General features: G+C 43.0%; 2 protein-coding genes across 4 annotated transcripts in view; one reads left to right on the top strand and one right to left on the bottom strand.

Annotated features, from left to right (window-relative positions):
- apbb2b (amyloid beta (A4) precursor protein-binding, family B, member 2b) overlaps positions 1 to 22637 on the top strand; it is a 377678-nt gene that overhangs the window by 104627 nt on the left and 250414 nt on the right. For 2 of the 3 annotated variants that reach the window (XM_041190685.1, XM_041190682.1), the window contains exons 2-3: positions 19613 to 19715; positions 19915 to 19965. The gene's annotated coding sequence lies outside the window, so the exon portion shown is untranslated. The remainder of the gene's footprint in view (positions 1 to 19612; positions 19716 to 19914; positions 19966 to 22637) is intronic. The other variant, XM_041190683.1, reaches the window with a different exon arrangement.
- On the bottom strand, positions 3180 to 3518 carry LOC121275386 (baculoviral IAP repeat-containing protein 5.1-like). Its single transcript, XM_041182931.1, has one exon. The coding sequence runs from the start codon at positions 3516 to 3518 to the stop codon at positions 3180 to 3182; it is 339 nt and encodes a 112-aa protein (XP_041038865.1).

The raw sequence follows: 22637 nt of genomic DNA, 5'->3' as shown, positions 1-22637 counted from the left end.
GATAGAATGGCTGCTGGATGGCAGATTCCTGCTGTTTTTGTTATTTGATTTGCATTCATATGTTAAGCACAGTTAATGACTCATGTATGAATGCACAGCTGGCCAACAGTCCTAGTGTCAGCATTCGGAGAGTCACCACACCAGAAGGGTGCTAGATGTGAAAAATGATTGTGGAAATTATTGTTTCCTGTAACATTGGTGACTGCAGCTGCTCTGTACCTTTTGGGCTGTGTAAATGTGCATTAGTGGTGTTGTCTAAATCCTTCCAGACAATAGACCAAAATTACTTCTCCATCTCTGGTATTAATCTGTAAACATGCATCAGAAGAGTATTATTTTGTATTGGGTTAAGAACGGTGTTAGTGCCAAAACTCCTGACTCTCAGTTGGTGAATGAAGAAATGAATTTATCTGATTCCTCGAGGCTGACCATTGGGAATACTGTCTTTTACCAGATCTCCTTGGAGTCTAGCCTTAGTAAAACCAGAAGGCTTATTTTGGAGTTGCCACCAACTAGATGAGAACTAGGTGTCTGGAGTCAAAACAGGCCTGACATACCATGAAAGTAGTTAACATTCACCCTCTGGAGGGTGGCAGGAATGTTTGAAGGGGAAATTTTAATGGACCTATTTTTAGACTTGTAATTTTACTTATTTTGGAACAAAGTTTTAGCTACTTAGAGTTTCTGCAGTTAGTGAGTTGCCTGTTTTTTAAAAAAATACAGTTACTACTGCATATACTGAAGTGGGGTTTAGCTGACAAGATGAACTTAGTGACACTCCCTGCAAACAGTGTACAGTATAGAATGAATTCTACATCATTACACTTGGTGCATTCCTGTTTATATGTTGTGCATGAAATTGTGCATTAAGCTAAGTTACTAACTCACTGTATACAGTGAAAACACATTGTACAGTTGGTGCTGATGTCTTTATAAAGTGCAGTGAGGAGGTTCTATATGTATAGATGTTATTGGGGAGGCACAGAGGATTATTTCTCACATGGAAACTGGTCATTTATGTGAGTAAAAGCAGGTCATCCCTCATCTTTGCCAGTTTAGTTAAGTTGCCCTAATGGTATGGTGGAAGGGCTGTCTGAAGTTTCAAAGAGCCCCTCCTTTAAGACGCTCCTTAAAACCTATGTCTTTGACCACTCTTTTGGTTACCCGTCCTACTCTGTCTCTCTTGAACTTAGCATCAGTTTTTGACTCTTTAATTTCCTGTGAAGCACCTTGGAATGGTTTACTATATTGAAGTCACCTTATAATTGCGAGTTGTTACTTGCCTGTCTCCAGGCATTGTCAGTGCTTTGATTTCATTGGCAAATATTCCACAATGTTTAGAGTGAAAACGGAGGAAAAGTGTTTTGCATTATTTATTTTCTGCTTGGCTTTATGGACATGAGAAGCCACCAAAGAGGAAGAAAATTGGCTGAAATGCTATGAACATACTTGCCAGGCATGAGAAGTTTGAACACGAAGATATGAATATTGATGCTTGGATTTTCTGATTTACTTAGCAAAAATCCTTTTAAAAATGAGAGACCTGCTACAAATCACAATTAATTCGTGCAAAATACTTGCATGTCTACTTTTGAAATTAGTTGTGGATGGATGCCTGAGCCTTAAATCCTGTTAACACGTGAGTTGGTGCAAAGCAAAGTGTCTATAAGCTTTTATTATTTTAAAAATACACAAGGAAATCCTGTGGGGAAACCCAGCCTTGGCTTCCTGTGGTTATAATTTGCACTTTTGTTTTTTCCTCCTTCACAAGTGAAAACAACATTCCACATAAAATAGACAGTTTGCTTTGACGTTCTTCATTATTTAAATGTCATTCTTAAACAATTGTGACAAAGTAAATGTCTGTTTAAACCAGCCTTATTTTCACCAGACAATAAATAAGTTGGCCTATCACTGTAACAACTGCCTCTCTCTGGGACATTTGATTGTCTTTTGCTCAAGATTAAACCATTTGCCGGCTGAGAATGAGTCAATCTTTGGGGTCTTTTGTTGATCGAGCAGATTTTTTGATTGTCTCTATTTTGATTCAAAAATGTTTCATCTCATCAATGTCAGCATTGTATGTATTAAGGATGGAGTAGGATGCACTTCCTGGATCCTTGTTTCAGCATCAAAAATGGAATAAAATTTCTGTGCCCTACCCATGATTGCATCAGTGAAGGTTCCTATGGTAGTCATCCTTACACCCCTGTGATTGACATATTAAGATATTGCACCGTGGGTACCTTGTGAACTGACAAGAACAGCAACTTGTATTTATATAGCACCTTTAAAACATCACAAGGTACAAGAGGACGTTATAAAACAAAATATGGCGCTGAGCCTCAAAAGGAGATATTAGGGCAGATGACTGAAAACTTGGTCAAAGAGGTGAGTTTTAAGGAGTGCCTTAAACATGGGAACTGAGATAGCGAAAGAAGGAATTAGAGCTGAAGGGCAGAGCCACCGGTGATGGAATGATTAAAATCAGGGGTGCCCAAGAGGCCAGAATTAGTGAAGTACAGAGGGTTGTAGGGCTGGAGGAGGTTACAGGTGCAGCGTGAGGAGAGGCCATGGAGTGATTTTAAAAACAAGGATGAGAATTTTGAAATTGAGACATTGCTTAATATGCCAGTGTAGGTCAGGGAGGATAGGGATAATGGCTGGATGAGATTTGATGAGATAGGACGCATGCAGCAGAGTTTTAGATGCCCTCAACTTTACAGAGGGTAGAACATGGGAGGCCAACCAGGAATGTATTAGATTAGTCAGCTCGAGAGGTAACAAAAGCACGGATGAGGATTTCAGCAGCAGATGAGCTGAAGCAGCCCTGGAGTAAGGTGATGTTATGGAGGTGGAAAAGTACGGTCTGAGTAATGGTGCAGATACGTGATCAGTAGCTCATCTCGGGGTCAAATATGATAATATTGTGACCAGCTTGTCAAACAGTCACCTGAAAGATGGATGGAGTTAGTAACTAGGATTGGAGTTTCTGGCAGGGACTGAAAATAGTTACTCTGGTCGTTTCAACATTTAATCGGAGGAAAATTGTGTTTACCCAGTACTGTGTGCTGGACAAGCAGCAACAATTGAGGTTTTTTTTGCAAAATATCCCTTTATTACAACGTTACAGAAGCACATAAACCCAGATATTTGTGAAGCTTCAGCATTCTGACAAATCACTTCTTCTGAACAGCATTAAACTTGGGGTTTGTCAAGTTTTCCAGAACTTTAACTGTTGCAGCTTTAACTGATTCTTGACATGTACTCACTTGCTCCGCAGCAACTTCCTTCATGTATAACTTCAGCCACTCCATTTCCAATCTGAAGAACTCTTCCACAGTCAGATCTAATACATCAGCTTTCAAAGCAAGGAACGTATAAGCTGGGGAGTGACGTTGATGCTGCAACCAAAGTTCATCTTCAGGCTCCCAGCTTTCCAACTCCAGAGAAAAAAAGTGGTTGGAGATATCAGGTTCATTTTCAGTTGGGCAGTGCAGAAATTCAGCCTTGGCCATATTTTCAGGCTTACATCGACAGTTCTTAGTAAATGGCCAGTTTTTTAAAGTGTCCGGCCTGTTCTTGTAAGAATACATTAACAGACTCCAAAAGCCACCTACGGTGATCAACCTTGTCAGTCAAAAGAGCAGCTCCTTCTAGCACGCCCTCCCTGCTGCTGAGAGCAGTGATTAGCTCCAGCTGATCAATCACTAAGCCTGTTAAAGGAATGAATCAATAATATTAGTGGACAAATCAAGAGATGTAGCAGTGAAATAGAGTTGGGTGAATTCAGCATACTTTTGGACACTAACGTTGTATGATGCCAAGGAGCAGCATATGGTTGAGTAATACAGGGCCAAGGGCAGATTCTCGGGGTCGCCAGAGGTAATGATGCAGGAGCAGGAAGAGAAGTCATTGCAGATCTGTCTCTGGTGAGGATTGAAGAGATAGGAATTGACTCGGTTGGATGGCAGCGGAGAGTCATGGCGGGGGAAATGTGTAATCAACCAGGTCAATGAACATAAGAACAAGGAGCAGGAGTAGACTATTAGACTCCTCGTGCTTGCCCCGCCATTTAATGAGATCATGGCTGGTCTTATAGTAACCTCGAATCTGCATTCCACCTACCGCTGATAACTTATCCACCTCTGCCTTAAAAATATTCAAAGACTCTGCTCCCACCGCCTTTTCAGGAAGAGAGTTCCAAAGACTCATGACCCTCATAGAACTTTTTTTTGCCTCATCTCTGTTTTAAATGAGTGATCCTTTGTTTTTAAAGGGTGACCCCTGGTTCTAGATTTTCCCACAAGAGGAAATATTCTCTTCGCATGCACCCTGTCAAGACCCCTCAGGATCTTATATTTTTCAATCAAGTCACCTCTTACTCTTCTAAACTCAAGCAGATACAAGCCGAGCCTGTCCAACCTTTCCTCATAAGACAACCTGCCCATTCCAGATATTAGTCTGGTAAACCTCCTCTGAACTGCTTGCAACATATTTACATCCTCCCTTAAATAAGGTAACCAATACGGTACACAGTACTCCAGATGTGGCTTCACTGGTGCTCTGTATAACTGAAGCATAACCTCCATACTTTTGTATTCAATTCCCCTCCAAACAAATGGTAACATTCTATTAGCTTTCCTAATTACTTGCTGTACGTGCATACTAGCCTTTTGTGATTCATGCACTAAGACACCTAGATTTCTCTGCATTTCAGAGCTCTGCAATCTCTCACCATTTAGGTAATATGCTTCTCTTTTATTCTTCCTTCCAAAATGGACAGTTTCACATTTTTCCACGTTATGCTCCCATTTGCCAGACCTTTGCCCCCTCACCTAACCTATTTATATCTTTCTGTAGCCTCCTTATGTCCTCGTCACAAATTTCTTTCCTACCTATCTTTGTGTCATCACCAAATTTGGCAACGATCCCATCCATCCCGTCATCTATATAAATTGTAAACAGTTAAGGTCCCAGCACTGACCCCTGTGGCACACCACTTGTTACATCTTCCCAACCTGAAAAAGACCCATTTATGCCTACTCTCCAGCTAGCCAGCCAATTTTCTATCCATGCCAATGTATTACCCCCCATGACATGAACTTTTATTTCTGCAATAACCTTTGATGTGGCACTTTATCAAATGCCTTCTGGAAATCTGAGTATAGTACATCCATCAGTTCCCCTTTTAGATGCAGACAAATTGAAAAGGATGAGGTAAAATAGTTTACCTTGGTCGCAGTCACGTAAGATCCCAATTGGATGCCACATCAGCACTAATTAAGAATTGAGCAGCAACCATTTGCTCCATCCTTCTCTCCTGCTAATCATCCTGCCCACACGCCCATTGTGGGCTAACCTCAGCAGCCTCTACTTTACAACTCAAATAGCCGGAACACTGGAGCAGAGCTTTTACATAAAAGCTTTTGCATTGAAAGTTGTGCACCTCTAACCAACAACCCTTTTTTTGCTCTGCTCCTGTATATACACTGTATTTACCAGACTGTAGGACTAGCATTTTAAAAGAAAATATTTAGGAATAAATATTTCAGTGCATTTAGGTATTTAGCAATCTTGTAAGGTTTTGATTTTTAACTCGTGGTGACCAGGTCTCCTGGAGCTCAGGAAGCTTAGCAGCAAAAAGAGATGGGAAGGACCAGACCAAGAGATGAGTTTCTTTTCAATTTGTTCTTGAGATGTAAGCTTTGCTGGCTGGGCCAGCATTTATTACCCATCCCTAACTGCCCTGAAGGTGGACGTGAGCTGCCTTCCTGAACCACTGGATTCCATGTGCAACTCTGCTTCTCTTAAGACCTCACTTTGCTCCCCCCCACCCCCATCCTGTCCATTAAAGTTCTTGTTGACTTCCATTGCCCCAAGCCCCATCTGGAGTTCCTTCCCATGTTATTCCTTCTCCTTTTCTTAAACTCTGCTTTGAGTGACTCCTCATCCTTGATAATTTCAATCCTTGTCTCGGCTCCCCATCTCTTGAGTTTGTTCCCTCAAGTCCAAAGGACACAGACTTAAATCTATCTGACACACAGCTGGTTTAGTCACCCAGATTTTGTTTGACTGGGATTCACTTTCCTCTGGCAAAACTATCCGCGACTAGAGGATTATCAGGGAGAGTGAAGATAACCCCCTATCTTAAGCTCCTCTTTTCAGCCCCTTTCACTCTCACCTCCTTCATCACAAAGGTGGAGACCTTTTGTTTAATTGTCTCTGCTACTTAAGACCCCACTGCCCTAATCTTGAATCCACATGTCTCTCTAGTTTCTCTTCTATCTCCCCTCATGCCCCCCCCCCCCCGCCCCATCTCCCTTGCACCCTCTCTTAAGAATATCTTGTCTGAGACCCACCAATTGCTCTTTTGACCTCATTACTTTTAAAGGACAGACCACCAAAAGTATTAGCTGACATTGTAAATGATTTCCTCCTTTCTGGCACTATAACCCTACCTCAAAACTAATGCCATCCTTATCCTCACAGACTCACTCAATGCCTCAAATTTATGATTCTCAACTTTATTGTTAAACTCATCTCTTGGTCTGGTCCTTCTCATCTCTTTTTGCTGCTAAGCTTCCTGAGCTCCAGGAGACCTGGTCGCCAGGAGTTAAAAATCAAAACCTCCTTACAAGATCGCTAAATACCTAAATGCACTGAAATATTTATTCCTAAATATTTTCTTTTAAAATGCTGGTCCTATGGTCTGGTAAGTGTGGTGTATATACAGGAGCAGAGCAAAGGAAGGGTGGCTGGTTAGAGGTGCACAACTTTCAATGCACATTGTTGGGTTCATCTTCATTCAGCCTTCTGGGCTGGGATTCCTCCCCTAAAACTCCTCTGCTGCTCCACCTTTTCCTCTTCTCAGAGCATATTTAAAATCTATCTCCTTGATCAAGATTCTGGTCACTCCATCGAGTATCTCCTTATTTGTCTCTGAAGAAGAGTCACATGGACTTGAAATGTTAACTCTGTTTCTCTCTCCATAGATGCTGCCAGACCCACTGAGTTTTTCCAGCATTTTGTGTGTCTATATGAATACACATTGTTGGGTTCAGAATCCAAGCTCAGAATCTTAAGGCTTTGATGGATTTGAACTGCATTTCAAGATGTGAATAAACAGTATTTCAACCTATTGCTTCATCTATTTTGTATGGTATTTGCCTGTACTGCATTGTGTATAATTTTTGTTTATTTTCCTTTGGTAGCTGTGCTGCTGTGGACATTCGTCTTGTCTGCTTGGGAAAAACAGACTGATTTTTATTCCACGCATCAACTATTTTGTCATCAGGGCATGAAGCACACAGTACGTCAAGACTTTAACCTTTAGCTGCAGAGATTTACTTTTTTTTTGGCTGCATTTTTAATTTTTTTTTTACATCAGCCATTGTAAATGTTAGTAAAATAATCAAACACTTATACCCTGTTTTTCCCATAGATTCTGTGTCCTCTGCATCACACTTTAAAATCTATAAAAGGAAAGCTGAAATGGTTATTTGCAGAAAATGCTAATAATATCACACACAGCCAATTGGAATTTTTCACTATTACAGTACAATATCAAATTGGTTAGCTTTTGGAAATTGCTTAAGTTGATTTTGCCAATGCACGTAGGAACCAATATTTTTGTAGCTGGATGTGTAAATAGTTACATGCTAGTATCTTCATGGGTTGTTATTGGGGGCAATGAAAAGCTACCTAACGCACAAAACAGCCAGTGATTACAACTATTCATTTACTATTATTTATTGAACAATAGACACTCTTATAAAGATGCTGGGAATGGAATCTGAAATTAGGCTTAAGACTCAGAGTAACTGGAGCCACCAATGTAGAACCATTAATATATTTTACATATCAGCAGAGGAGTGACAAGGAAAATTTCATGGGAGATATTGCATAATTTTGTGAAGCCTCTGAACTAAAGCCACTTTAGTTATATTTCTTTCCTGCCCTGCATGCTGTTAGTTGCGAATCATAATTAGTTTTGTGACAAGATTGTTTGTTATTGTGTGATGTATTTGGAAAGTGAGAGGGAGGTGAGCTGAAGTGCATAACAGATGGGAGTCCACTCCATTGTGACATTCAGATTGAGGTTGATGGCCTCAATTTTTGCCTCCTCTGTTTTAAACTGTAGTTATGCAATTTGCCTTGAGGCTCATGTGCAAGATGTTTCGAGACCCTGTGATTCAGAGTAGTGCTATCATTGTGGTCATACACCATGGAAGTACAGTACCTTGAATTTGCATATTTTTACTCAGTTGTTTAATTCTTCGGAAACCTTGGTTGCAATACTCTAAGTACAGGTATGTCTGTTAAAATAATGAATTGTTTGTTCTAAATAAGTACTTGTAAGTAAATCTTCAGAATATCATTCTGATTATGCATTCCCATTGTGAGATCAATGTAAGAATTATAACTTGCAGGATACCTCCACCTTTTTAATAAGTGGTTGGCTAACATCATTTAGAGGTTTAATTTTCAATTATATTAAATTTCTTACATTTTGCTACATTAAATCTCTTGGGGTTAGGTTAAATGATCAAGTCCTTACAATTTAATTTTTTTATTTTTGAGGTTGGGAATGGGAGGACCAAGAGGAAAGAAAGTGATGGAAGGGAGAAAGGTGAACTGTAAAATACAGCTTTGCTTTGTTTGTGTAACAGTCTTTGCCCAAATAACTAAGAGGTTAACCCAGGCTTGTCCAACATATGGCCTGAGGTCCCAAGTGGCCCACAAAGCCCCTCTATGTGATCCCCAGAGCCAGTTTTCAAAATGTAATTAAACAGATAAGTTTGAATGGAAGATTCTGCTTTGTGCTGCTCCTCCAATCACAGGCCGTTTCTCTCCTATCAGCTGCAAATGTGGGAGAGAAATAATCTGTGATTGGAGGAGCAGGGAACAGCAACTGTGGTGAGTTTGGGCCCAGGGAGCAGGAATGTGTGTGATTGTGTGGTGGGGGTGGGGGGGCTGCGGTGGTTGCAGTTGGGGGAGAGTGTGGAGAGAGTGAGAGCATGGAGGCAGAATGTGTCCATGAGTCTGGCTCACCCCTAGTATCAGGATTCTCATTAACCCTCAACCCCACACGTACATGCACTCCATCTACTTTCCCAGTGGGTGAGGGTGATTGAGTGAGCACCCTGGGACTAGAAGTGAACCGGACACACACACACACACACACACACACACACACTCACTCCATTACACTCTAACACTTATCTTTATTTATTACTCTTTTTTTTTGCTCAGCAAGTTGTATCTTTTCATACCTCAGATTTTTTTGAAATTCATTTAATGTTGTGCCAAATTTTATTTTTCCGAAATTTGCTCATCAGTTCCTTGAATGAGAGAAATTTTGAAATGTGGCCTCCCACACGAAGCGGTTGGACAAGCCTGGGTAACCCATAATCTCATATTTTATTACTTAGCAGCCATATTGAACTTGAAAACATGGTTAGAATTATACATACTGCATGTACAATTATCCACTGGGATTATGCAGGTTTCCAAAGGCACAGGTCATGTACTTGTCTGATATCATCTGTTCAGATTTTTCAGCTCCATAGACTGTTGTTCTATATATTATAATTAACCTATTGTGATACTTAATTAGAATAGGCAGCAAAAGTTACTTGCACAAAAGCTCTTTAATTTACAGGGAAATTGAAAGCGCAATCAAAAGTATGAGTATACAAAATGTCTCAAAGAACATAATTTCTGTTTTTCCATTCCTCTCTCCCTCAGTACTACATTTAACTCTTGTTCTCAGAAATAAAGAACTTCTAGCTCATCTTTGGAACACCTTGGGAAAGCCCAAGAAATAGAATGATCTTCACCTTGGTATCAATAGTTTTATAATGCTGAGAATGGATCTGGGTAAAGAAAAGCTATGTGCAAGCACCAGCTACAAACCAAAAAAGCCACAATCAATTAGAGGAGAAAAGAAAATGAAGTTGAAATAGAAATCAGCCATGATGAAATCAGCAGGACTGGAGTGAGGTGCTGAATGACCTCTTCCTCCTCCTATGTTCTGAGGGAACTGCATTAAAGTATTTTGTGTACAGTTGAATTTTAATTCCTGATTTTTAACTGGAATCAGTTGTTTTAGGCAATACCCAAAGATGTTATCTACAGATAGACTGGCGAGGTCAGAAAGCAGCTGGTTACAGGAGGGGAAAAAAATGTGACCTGCAAGTTCAAACGTAAAGGCAGCATTGCAATTAATTGATACTGCTCAGCATTCCTGTCAAAATATTTTGTAATCAGGTCATTGTCTTAGGGATGTTTATTTCCATATTGGGAAGAATTGCTGAATTAATCAGATTTTATGCCTAAAAAGATTAGGCTTGCTTTCTTTTGTCCTTTGATGTACAGCAAATATTGTAAAGACCAAGCATCATATTTACTGCCAAACATTGGAACCAATGATAATAGAAACCTGTCTCTTGTTTTAGGAAACAACTTGGGCCTCTATCCCAAAGGTGGTCTTTGAGTTTATTCATTATATTGTACTTTATCTTGAACAGGCAATTATAATTTTAGGCAGCCACTTTTAAAATTCTACCTCAGGAGACATCTATGATTCTTTTCAGCTTCTGACCTTTTGCAGATGTAAGGCATATTATAACCCCTTCTGAATAATTTAACTAGATATTTATTCTGCACAAAATGCTTGGAGTGGGGCTCATTAATGTTCCAGAATATATCCTTTTCCTGCTCTCATCAGGACTACCACCTCCAAAAATTGGGCCAGTGGTTCAAAACACCTGTTGTAATAAAGTAATTTCATTACAATGAAAGTCCCGTTTGATTCCGAGACTGTACAGGTGGCAATACCATAGAGCATTGCATTTGAAACAAGAGGCTTTTGTTCAACAGATCTTTCTGATCCTTATTGGTGTAAAGCTAAGGGTTGTTACATGGTTGGTCTAATGCATATAAGCATATGAAAAGCACATTTTAGGATGAAAAATGCAAGGTGACTTGCATTTCTCTGGATGCAATATACTGTCAGCTAACACCAGAAAGTCGCAGAATCATTGGAGGGTTGGAATTGCAGCTAGTAACTTATCATCTCTTCATCCAGAGGTTACCATCTACCTATCGTAGAAACTATATTTTTCCACTCTCATTTTTATTTCTGTAATTATGAATTACAAAAATTAGTGTCTTGTGCCAAATGATTTTGTGCTGTGGTGTGTTTGCTGATACTTAGATGTTAGTAATTAAATAACCCACTTGCAGCTTGTGGAATAACATACTACACTGTGATTAACTGCACAAGGAGAAAGAAGAACCTGCTTGGAAGCTGTTAATTAATGGCACTTCTAAGATGGCCTGTTAAGGATGACAAATGAAATTTAGGCACAGTGCCAGCACAGTGTAGAACTTAATGCAATGTTTGTGCGTGTTGTATACAGTAGGATTTGCAGCAAAGAGTTAATGACTGGAAACTAGCAGGAGCATCTCGAGAAAGAGAGTATGATATTTAATTTGTAATTCAGTGTGTGTTGGTATTATGGATGCTTGGTTTAATTATAAAATCAGAAATCACAACACAGATGATTTTGACCCATTGTGTCCATGGTATTGCTAGCTTATTGATTAATAATACTTACTCTAATCCTATTTTTGGTTTATATTCTTCCTGAATATTCAACGGATGTTATAGTTTCTGTGTCAACTGACATTTGTAATAAAATATTACGTTTTCATAATGTTTCATGTTGAAAAATATCTTAACTTCCGTTTTTGTTCTTATGATAATCCTGAGTCTCTGCCCCTTGTTACTATTTCATCAATCAGTGAAAACAATTTATCATAGTTTACCGTCTCAAAACTTTTAGTTTCATGATAATGAAATTACTTCCAAGCGCAGTAAGCTGAATGGCCTCCTTCTGTGCTGTATCATTTTGATTTTTTTTGATATGTTAAATAAATAAGATCCTTCAAATGCACGAATTTGTTGTGCACTGATGACAAAGCATTACTTGCAGAATCAAGGGATGTTAAAAAATATTGTAGTTGAAGTAAAATCTAGAAGTTTAGAATATGTAGTGTCAACACCAAAAAGACAAAAACAATAGTAGTTAGAAGGAATATATTACAAGAAACTAGAGTGAAGATTGAAGAGGATGGTATCACACTGGAACAAGTAGGTAAGTTTGTCTATTAAGGAAAAATGATAACAGAAATGGGAAATATGATGCAGAAGTTAGAAAAAGAACAGGGATAGCCAGAAGTATAGCCAATATCCAGGCTTGGGCTAACAAGTGGCAAGTAACATTAATGCCACACAAGTGTCCGGCAATGACTATCTCCAACAAGAGAGAATCTAACCATTGCCCCTTGACATTCAATGGCATCACAATCACTGAATCCCCACTATCAACATCCTGGAGGTTACCATTGACCAGAAATTGAACTGGACTACAAGAGCAGGTGGCTACAAGAGTAGGTCAGAGGCTAGGAATCCTGCAGCAAGTAACTCACCTCCTGACTCCCCAAAGCCTGTCCACCCTCTACAAGGCACAAGTTAGGAGTGTGATGGAATACTCCCCACCTGCCTGGATGAGTGCAGCTCCAACATACAAGAAGCTTGACACCATCAAGGATGAAGCAGCCCACTTGATTGGTGCCACATCCACAAACATTCACTCCCTCCACCACCAACGCACAGTAACAGCAGTGTGTACCATCTACAGGATGCACTGCAGGAATTCTCCAACACTCCTTGGACAACACCTTCCAAACCCATGACCACTACCATCTAAAGGATAAAGGCAGCAGACACATGGGAACACCACCAGCAGGAAGTTCCCCTCCAAGTCACTCATCATCCTGACTTGGAAGTATATCGCCGTTCTTTCACTGTCACTGGGTCAAAATCCTGGAACTCCCTCGCTAGCAGCACTGTGAATATACCTACACCACAGGGACTGCAGCGGTTCAAGAAGGCAGCTCACCAACATCTTCTTGAGGGCAGTTAAGATGGGCAATAAATGCTGGCCTAGCCAGTGATGCGCATATCCCATGTATAAATGAAAAAAATCATGAAGATGAAACAAATGTTGACAAAACAAAACTCAGGGCAGAATTTTCCTGTTGGCGTGCGGGGGCGGGCATCACTGTGTGCCATCGCGATATTTCGTTGGGAGGGTGTGCGATGGTATCCACTGTGTACCTGCCATTAATTAACGGGCCACTTAAGGTCCTTGAGGCGCCAATTGACGGCAATCTTCTGGTTGGCGCATGGGCGGGTGGGTAGGACATGTTTGTATAAATCTCATTCCCGGCTGGGATAAGAGGGCTCACTGGGTTTGCGAGTGTGCTCTGTCAAGTATTGATTTTTCAAAGTTTATTGAAACTTAGCTCTGTGATCTGCAATACTTCAAAATGCATACCAGCTGCTTTGTCTGGACTCATAACCTTCAGGTCAACATTCTGCAGTGAAGAATCTTTTTTGAGCCTGTAGGTTTCAGGAAGCCCTCCCTTAGCCTGGGAATGGGAGCTGTACTGTCCACTGGAGGCACCTCCTCTGAAGAGGAAGGGAGGGCTAGAAGGGGGAGGAGCCAGGAGTGCACATTCAGCCTGCAGGTGTGCCACCTTTGGGAGGACAGCTGCAATAGGGCGCAGGGTCAAGAGGTAGACTAGGGTGGAGGGGGCAGCAGAAGATGCCACTATCCTGCTACCTGAGTATACAGGTGGCGAAGCAGCTACGTCAATATGTCTGAGGTGCAGTACTGAAGGAGGCTCCATCTCTCAAGGGAGACAGTCAACTATACCTGTCAAATGATTGGGCCTGAGATCTCCGCTAACTGTGTGGGTGGACACCCCATGCCAGTGGCTCTAAAGGTCACACCTGCCCTCAACTTCTTTGCCTCTGGCTCCTTCCAGGGCTTGGTGGGTGATCTTTGTGGTGTCTCCCAGTCAGCTGTCCACACTTGTGTCAAGCAGGTTACAGACCCTCTGTTCAGACGGGCATTGACCTTCATCCACTTGGGACCAGGCCAGCCAGACACAGTGAGCCAGAGGCTTTGTGGCCATTGCTGGCTTCCCCCGTTTCCAGGGTGCTATGGACATGTGGCCATCAAGGCGCCAGCAGGTGAGCCCGATACCTTTGTCAACAGGAAGGGCTTCCACTCCATGAACGTGCAGATAGTGTGTGACCACAGGATGCAGATTCTGCAAGCCTGTGCAAGGTACCCAGGCAGCTCCCATGACGCCTACATCCTCAGACACTCCCAGGTGCTGGGACTCTTCAGCCCAGCTGGATGGATGGCTGCTGGGTGACAAGGGCTATCCCCTCAAAAGGTGGCTCATGATGCCCCTCCGCCATCCAAGAACAGAAGCTGAGCAGTGGTACAACAGGAGCCATGCCTCCACAAGGTCTGTGTTGGAGAGAACCATCGGTCTTCTCCAGATACGCTCCTGTGCCTGGACCACTGGGGGCGCACTCCAGTACCCCCCAGATCATGTCTTGGTGAAAGTGGTTGCGTGCTGCACTCTCCACAACCTTGCGCTGGAAAGGGGGGATGCAGTGGATGATGAAGACATCGATGCAGTGACTGCAGCTGCAATGATGAGTCCAGCAGTGAGTCCGAGGATGAGCATGCACGGAAATGCTGAGGGGTTAGATGCTGACCCGGGCATACTCCAGGGAGGCAGGGACATCTGGGAGGCTTTAATCTAATGAATCTTCAGCTAGCCCACCACAGATGGACCCCGAGGACAAGCCTGGTCTGTAGGCTCCATACTCGATATCTAAGTGCCAAATCTGCCAGGTTAGGAACAGTAACTAAGGGCCTTGTTAATAAAGCTAAATGTCCCACAAAGCACTCTTAACATTTTTGGAAACCATCCACCTGCAGAAGTAAAAAGGCGCCTTCATCCACGGTCACATGTCTGAATTTAATATCACAAGCAAAGAAACTTAAGCCAAAAAAATGACGGGTGTTCCAATTCAAAGCAAATCATAATGACGTCACCTCAGGCCAACACAAAAACACCAGTGAGAAACCCGTGGTGTGCCTAAGGTGCCTTGTGTTTCCATGTCCGGGTGCTATGTCTTGGTGCTGCCCCATCGCTGGGAGTGGCATCTGAGCCAGCCTGCTGACTCTGCTGTCCCGTTGGCCTCAATGTCCTTGGTGGTCATCCTCTGGCACATGGAGCCTGTGCTGGCCCTGCCTGGGAGGTATCTGCCAGTTCTACAGCTGGCATCTCCCCAGTCATTGCAGCCTCACCGGATGCTACGGTCAGTGGGAGAGAGGCAGAGGAGTGGCCGCCCTTATCCAGAGCGCCCTGAGAGGAGCCCGCAGAGATGACAGGCAGCTGCTGCACTGACGTGAGGTTGTTTCAGACCTCTCTGCTCATCATGGATGGATGGGCATGGAGCTGGGAAACTTGGTGTCCAGACCATCTCCCACACTGGCACGGACCAGCTGAGGTCAATGCTGATGTGAGGGCTTGCTGGTCAGAGCGCATCCCCAGGAACCCCGATGGGTCTCCTGGAGGAGGCTCCCCACGAGAGTTGCCACTCTCTCTGAGGAAGACGCTCAGACATGTGGCTCATTGCTTCGGCTATCGTCCATGTAGACCCCTCCGCCACGGACACCAAGCCAAGCCTAGCCTCATGTATCACCCCCAGATGCTCCTGCACAGCCGGCTGCATTGCTTGCACCTGCTGCATCGTGGACGACTCCAGAGGTACATCATCAGGCACCAACTGAGCATGTGCCTGGTCCCCTGCAGTCCTCCGACTGCTGGTGCCATGGAAACTCTGTCTCTGCCAGCTCTTCCAGTGACTGTGAAGTGCCCTCACTGTGCCCCGGGACACCCGCTCCCATTGAGGTGCTAGTATCTGCGCTGGTGCCTGTCTGGCAGAGATGGTGTGACACTGGTGAGACTTCAGGGCCCTCAGGTGTGCAAGGGAGCCTCTGCTGCTTCTCCCGGCTCTACTCCGATGATGCTGAAAGGAAGAACAAGGACATTGGATCAGTTAATGTGGAGACAGTGACAAAGAGCATCCCTGTCCCCCGGATCATTATGTGCTCATCCATCCATAAGCAATGGTCAAACCATGTTGCAAAATTAAATCACTAAACATTTAGCACTGCTATGGCTGTTGGAAGAACAATGCTGACCTCACTGCTGGGCAAACACACCTGGCCGTGGCACCCCAGCCTCACTGACACCAGTGGACCTGGGCGCATGGCACCACTCCAAATCCAGGGCCTCTTTCACAAACCAGCTGAGAATGGCTAACTGCACCTGGCCACCGCCAGTCCTCACACGCTCTGGCGCGTTATGAGCATTCTTCTCCTGAAAATGAGAGAGGAGCATTGATTTGTGCAAATTGTACATGGACTCTCTTTGCGCACGGCCCACCCCAACCAGAGTGGGACATATCAGGGCTCCAGTGCCTCCTCACCTGCTGCTGCCGAACACTCACATAAAGGTGCTAGGCCTGTTCCCCACCCCCCCACACCCCACTTGGACACATGCTGCCTACATCACATTAGGCACCACATGGTATATCCTTCCATAGCAAGGAGGCGCAAGCATGTGGAGCACAGAGGACAGCAGATGGTTTGTTGCCACGCCACCTTGAAGCTCCCCTCCCAGCATGCCATCACCTGACTTTGACATGTCCTGAAGTTCAAGCACAGCCCCTAGTTGCAGTTCCTCCAGTTTGCCCCCCAAAACAGTCATGTGGGGCTCAAGGTACCACATGCTGTGGGCGCAGAATTCATCTCTTCACCAGCCTCTCAGGCGGACCTCAGCATAAGCAGTATCTGCTGGCCCACCCAGCAAAAGCAACATGCCGTCAATGATTCAATGCAGTTACTATATTCAGACTTGGGGGAAGTCGGGGAGGCAGCAGGGGGGAAAGCCAACCTCCTGGGTTAAATGCCCAATGCCAACATTGTCCTCACCCTTTCAGAGCATAACAAGTCGTTGAAGCACTTGAGACATTGGACCCAGGTGCGCCGCACCACGTTGCGGGAGTTCACCACCTCCGCCACCTCCTCCCAGGCACGTTTCATCATGTGGGGAGGCCTCCTCCTCCCGTCCAAGGGAACCAGCACCTCCCGCCGTGCTGCCACCTCCCCGAGAAGGGCAGCAAGGCAGTCATCAGATAATCGGTGGGCACACTGGCCCCCCTGCCCTGCCCTTCAGCCTGGCCTGCCCCGATGGCCTAACCTCCAGACTTACGTCACTTCCATTGCCCTTCTGCAGAGCCCTTTGCCCAGCCATTGTGAGCAGCCTTTATACAAGCCGCTGGGTCGGTATTGAACCCAGCAGGCTGAGTGCGCCCACTGCTGCCCGCCACTCCCGCTATGCACGGGGAGTCGTGAAGTACACTGGGCAGGCCTTAATTGGCCCACCATGTAAAATGACAGCATAGACCCATTGCGAGTGGCGATTGGGCCTGCACCCGCTACACACACACACACACACACACACATACAACCCCCCGCCCCCCCGCCAGTCATAAGATCCTGCCCTCAAGCTTGTAACAATGAAAAAAACTCCAATTGCTACTTTTTTTATCCACTTTCTTGTATGCTTCAGAAACCTGGACAGTAAAGATCTGTGGAAGAAAATAGAGGCCTTTGAAATGTGGATGCTAAGACGTATGTTTAAAAATTCCATGTAGAATCCATATGACAAATAAATGTACTCGAAATAGCAAGAGCGAAAAGAACTCTAAACAGTGAAATCCAGGAAAGAAAATGTCAGTCTTTCAGCCATTTGACAAGAACTGAAAAGTGTTAGCAATCTTTGAGAAGGCAAAGTGGAGGGCAGCAGAAAGAGGGGTCGGCCTGGGCACAGTTGGATGACAAATGCCACAGAGTGGTTGCAGATGAGCTACAGTGACTGTGAGGGGACAGACGAGCTTGACATATTCATGGCAGGAGGAGCTACAGGCAGCAGCAGTATAAACTTAGAATTGTTTATTTTTAAAGTAAGGTATCAAACTGTATAACGTGGACAAAATGTTTGTGGTAAAATTTTCCCCTTTGAATTTAGTCAATTCAAATTTCCAACTTAGTCAATTCAAATTTCCAACTATGTAAAAATTAGATTTTTTGCATATTAAGCTTTTAGTTTATTGTGCTTTGTTCATTGTTCAAATTGTTGATAAATTCCAATTTTTTTGGTGTAAAATCTGACTTTGACTTTTCCACAGTGGACCGTACTAATTTTTTGGCACTCTTGTATGTGAATAATTTATCATGGCTAAGAAATAGTATATCTTACAGATTGAAAGGCAGTTTTATAGTGCCCCAAGTGCTGCCCAAGTTAAGTTTAACTAAATGAACAGAGACCAGAGACCCAAATCTTTCTGTTAGGCAATGATTAGTATTTCACTAGATGCATCCATTAAGACATAAAGGAAAGAACAAGGAACAAAGAAAAGTAAAGCACAGGAACAGGCCCTTTGGCCCTCCAAGCCTGTGCCAATCATATTGCCTGTCAAATAAAACGTTTTGCACTTCCGGCGTCCATATTCCTCTATTCCCATCTTATTCGTGTATTTGTCAAGCTGCCTCTTAAACACCACTATCGTACTTGCTTCCACCACCTCCTCTGGCAGCGAATTCCAGACACTCACTACCCTCTGCGTAAAAAAACTTGCCCCACACATCTCCTTTATAGTTTTCTCCTCTCACCTTAAATCTATGTCCCCTAGTAATTGACTCTTCCACCCTGGGAAAAAGCTATCTACTCTGTCCATGCCACTCATAATTTTGTAAACTTCCATCAAGTCGCCCCTCAATCTCCGTTGCTCTAGTGAGAACAATCCGAGTTTCTCCAACCTCTCCTCATAGCTACTAACCTCCAGACCAGGCAGCATCCTGGTAAACCTCCTCTGCACCCTCTCCAATGCATCCATATCCTTCTGGTAATGTGGTGACCAGAATTGCACGCTATATTCCAAGTGTGGCCTAACCAAGGTTCCATACAGCTGCAGCATGACTTCCCAGCTTTTATACTCAATACCCCTGCCAATGAAGGCAAGCGTGCCATATGCCTTCCTGACTACCTTATCCAACTGCGTTGCCACTTTCAGTGACCTGTGGACCTGTACACCCAGATCCCTCTGCCCGTCAATGCATTTAATAATTCATAATATGTCCTTAATCAGTTCATGTTCAAGAATGTCCTTAAAAAAATGTATCCTTACTTTTCTGCAGAATATTTAACTAAAAGTGAACTATAGATCACCTTCACCTGGCGCCTCTTGTTCTCGATTGCGATGGTACCACCTGATATTGCTGTTTATGTCCAGTAACTTTGAACTTGAAAGTAACAACGACCTTAAATTCTATTGCTCTCCAAGAGAAAAAGCTTTAATTAAATTTGAAGTTAAATTCATTACTCAGTCTAATATCCTACTAACTGTTTCAGACTCTTATCACTTTTGCCAACTATACAAAAATGTAGAGTGCTTCTTGGATCATAACTCAGTGACTGCTCAAAATGGCATAACTAATTGTGTCTGGGTTTATTTATCCCTTGTGTTGCAGAGATCATTAATATTTTAATGGAGGGAGCCTCGTGATTTGTAATAAATTTTAAATTAATTTTGTTTTTTCAGGCCTGAAATTCGCTTGAGCAGTGCTTCTAAGATGCTGTAATGTGCTGACTGGCCACTATGGGCAGACGATACCCAGGGGCATATCACCGTCCAAATAGCATATGTAAGTATGGATAGAGCAGTTCATTTCTTTTTTGCTCCAAAAGCTTAATGTGTATAATCTAGAGGTAAATATTTAGAAGGTTCTGCTGGAGTGTGAATTTTAGTTATCGAAAGACATTTGTAATTTTCTTTAAGGGAGCTAAATTTTAATGACTTTGATAAGCAAAATCTCTATCTAATGTGAATCATTTGTATTTCAGGTTTATGACTTGGAATTTGGAAGGGGTTTGGAGCATTGAATAATTATAAACGTGAGCATTTGGGAATGTAACACAATGGTATAATTACAGCAATTATGTTCTTTGAAATTTTTTGTGGTTTGAATTTACTTATATTTTCTATGAGGAGCATCACATTAAAATAGAGATCAAATTTGGCACTGGCAGATTTTATGATGCTGGCATGCAATGAAATGCGCAGAGAAGTCATACAGAAATGCTGAGTTTGCAAACAGCCCAACAGTTTAGCTAAAGCTGCAGGCTCTGCCAAATACTGAAGTTAGGTGTCACATCTTGGTGCTTTGCTGTAGGTCTACAAGAATGTATGTCTCTGTCACCACGCCAGCTAACTATGCACCAATCCTCAATTTGCTTCTCTCATTGCCTGATGGTTGTGTCTCATGGTGGGCTACAGTTGTACAGGAATCGGGAGCTCATGATCCCTCTTGATGCTAATCCGATTTACCAAGAGGAGATGAGTGCTGCATAATTAGCCTTCACTGTTTTGGCTTTTTATCCCATGCTCGTCATTGTGCTCCAGCCAATTTCTCATCCGTAATTTTTAAAATAGCTGCACAAGTTTAAACATTGTGCTCCATTGTTTCTTTCAGTAGAAAAACATTGGTTGAAGAATTTTGGAGTATAACACACATTAGTAAAATATTCAAAATTTGTATTTGGTGATGACACTTCCCAAATCTCTCTCTCTTTCCTGCAGATCCATGTTTGACCCCTCCAGTTGGGCTTCCACCTCTGTCACGGCACTAAATTGGCCCATCTCAAAATTGCAAATTACATTCAATGTGACTGTAACAAAGTTGAATTATCCCTCCTCATCCTTCTCGACCTATCTGTGGTCATAGACACAGTTGACTACACCACTTCCTTCAATGCCTCTGCACCAATGGCCAGCTGGGTAGGACTGCCCTCACCTGGTTGCATTCTTATCTGGCTAGTTGCAGAAAATGATAGAAAGGTTGACTTGCATTGGTATGGTGCCTTTCACAGCCACAGGGCATCCCACAGCACTTAAAAATAATGAACTACTTTTTGAAATGCCGTTACTGCTGTAATGTAGGAAATGCAGCAGACAATTTACACACAGCGAGCTCCCACAAACAGCAATATGAAAATGACCAGATAATCTGCATTTGTGATGTTGATTGAGAGGTAAATATTGGCTAGAACACCAGGGTTTAACTCACTTTTGAAATAGTATTGTGGGATCTTTTACATCCACTTCAGAGAGAAGACAGGGCTTTGACTTAACATCTCATCTGAAAGATGGTACCTTTGACAGTGCAGCACTCCCTCAGAACTGTACTGGAATGTCAGCCCGACTTTTGTGGTCAAGCCCTAGAGTCAGACTGGAACCCACAACCTTCTGACTCAGGAGTAAGAGTGCTCCAACTAATCCATGGCTGACACTAGCATAACCAGAGAATTCCCCACAGTGACCTTTTTCCCACTTCCACACCATTTAACTCTGGTGACCCTCAAGACTCTGTCTTTGGCTCCCTCTGTTTCTGACCTGCATGCTGCCCTTGACTATATCATTGGAAAACACAACAGCAAGTTCCACATGCACACTGATGACACCCAGCTGTACCTCACCATTGCATCTCTCAATTCCTCCACTGCCTCGGATTTGTCATGCTGTTTGTCTGACCTCCAGTATTGAGCTCCTCCAATGAATTATTGGGAAGATTGAAATCATTGTCTTCATACCCTGCCACAGACTCCATCCCTCTCTCTGGCAACTGCCTGAGGTTGAACCAGACTTTTGTAGCCTTTGTGTCATATTTGATCCTGAGGTGATGGCGGAAGTTCATCAAAACCACATACTTCTTTCCGCATGGTATTGACTGGTTCTACCCTTGCCTCAGTTCACCTACTGCTGAAACCCTCATCTATGCCTTTGTTACGTCGAAGTTTTCCTATTCCAGGTTCTATATAAATGCAACTTATTGTAAATCTTATATTTAAATTATTGTATACAGAAGTCTCTGGATGATGCAATAAGAATACTGTATTTTCAATTTCTAACCTGGATTCAAGTTGTACTACTGGGCTGAAGGTTTCAATTTTCTGACCTGTATGTAGTGACCAACAATTTGTATTTATATAGCATCTTCAACATTGTAAAATATCTCAAGGCACTTCACAGGAGCATTACCAAACAAAATTTGATACCAAGCCACAGAATGAGATATTAGAGCCAATGACCAAAAGCTTGGTCAACGAGTTATGTTTTAAGGAGCATTTTAAAGGAGGAAAGAGAGGAAGAGAGGTGGAGAAGTTTAGGGAAGGAGTTCTGCAACTTTGGGCCTTGGTAGCTGAAGGCACCACCTCCAGTGATTAAAATTAGGATGCTTGAGAGACCAAAATTAGAGGAGCTCACATATAGAATGATTCCAGAACAGAAGAAAGTCCATTGTATCCGGCACAGCTCTGCGAGAGCATCTCAACAAGTCCCACTCGCTCTAATGCTGTTTCCCTGTAACTCTTTTGAGTACAAACACATTTCCATCTGTTACTATTCAGATGAAGTTACATTTTTTCATAATTTGCCATGGTGAGATTTGAACTCCTGGATCTTGGGGTTACAAGCTCAGTACCATAACCACTTGGCTATTTAGGCCAAGCCGTTGTCTCCCTGTAACTCTTTCGAGTACAAACCCTTTTCCATCTGTTTCAGATGAAGT

This window comes from Carcharodon carcharias, chromosome 1 (genome assembly GCF_017639515.1).
Source record: "Carcharodon carcharias isolate sCarCar2 chromosome 1, sCarCar2.pri, whole genome shotgun sequence".
Taxonomy (NCBI): Eukaryota; Metazoa; Chordata; class Chondrichthyes; order Lamniformes; family Lamnidae; genus Carcharodon; species Carcharodon carcharias.
This window is presented reverse-complemented; position numbering and strand designations above follow the sequence as displayed.

Excerpts from the sequence above, each read along its gene's own strand:
- LOC121275386 (XM_041182931.1), bottom strand. The coding sequence starts at position 3,518 with ATGGCCAAGGCTGAATTTCTGCACTGCCCAACTGAAAATGAACCTGAT.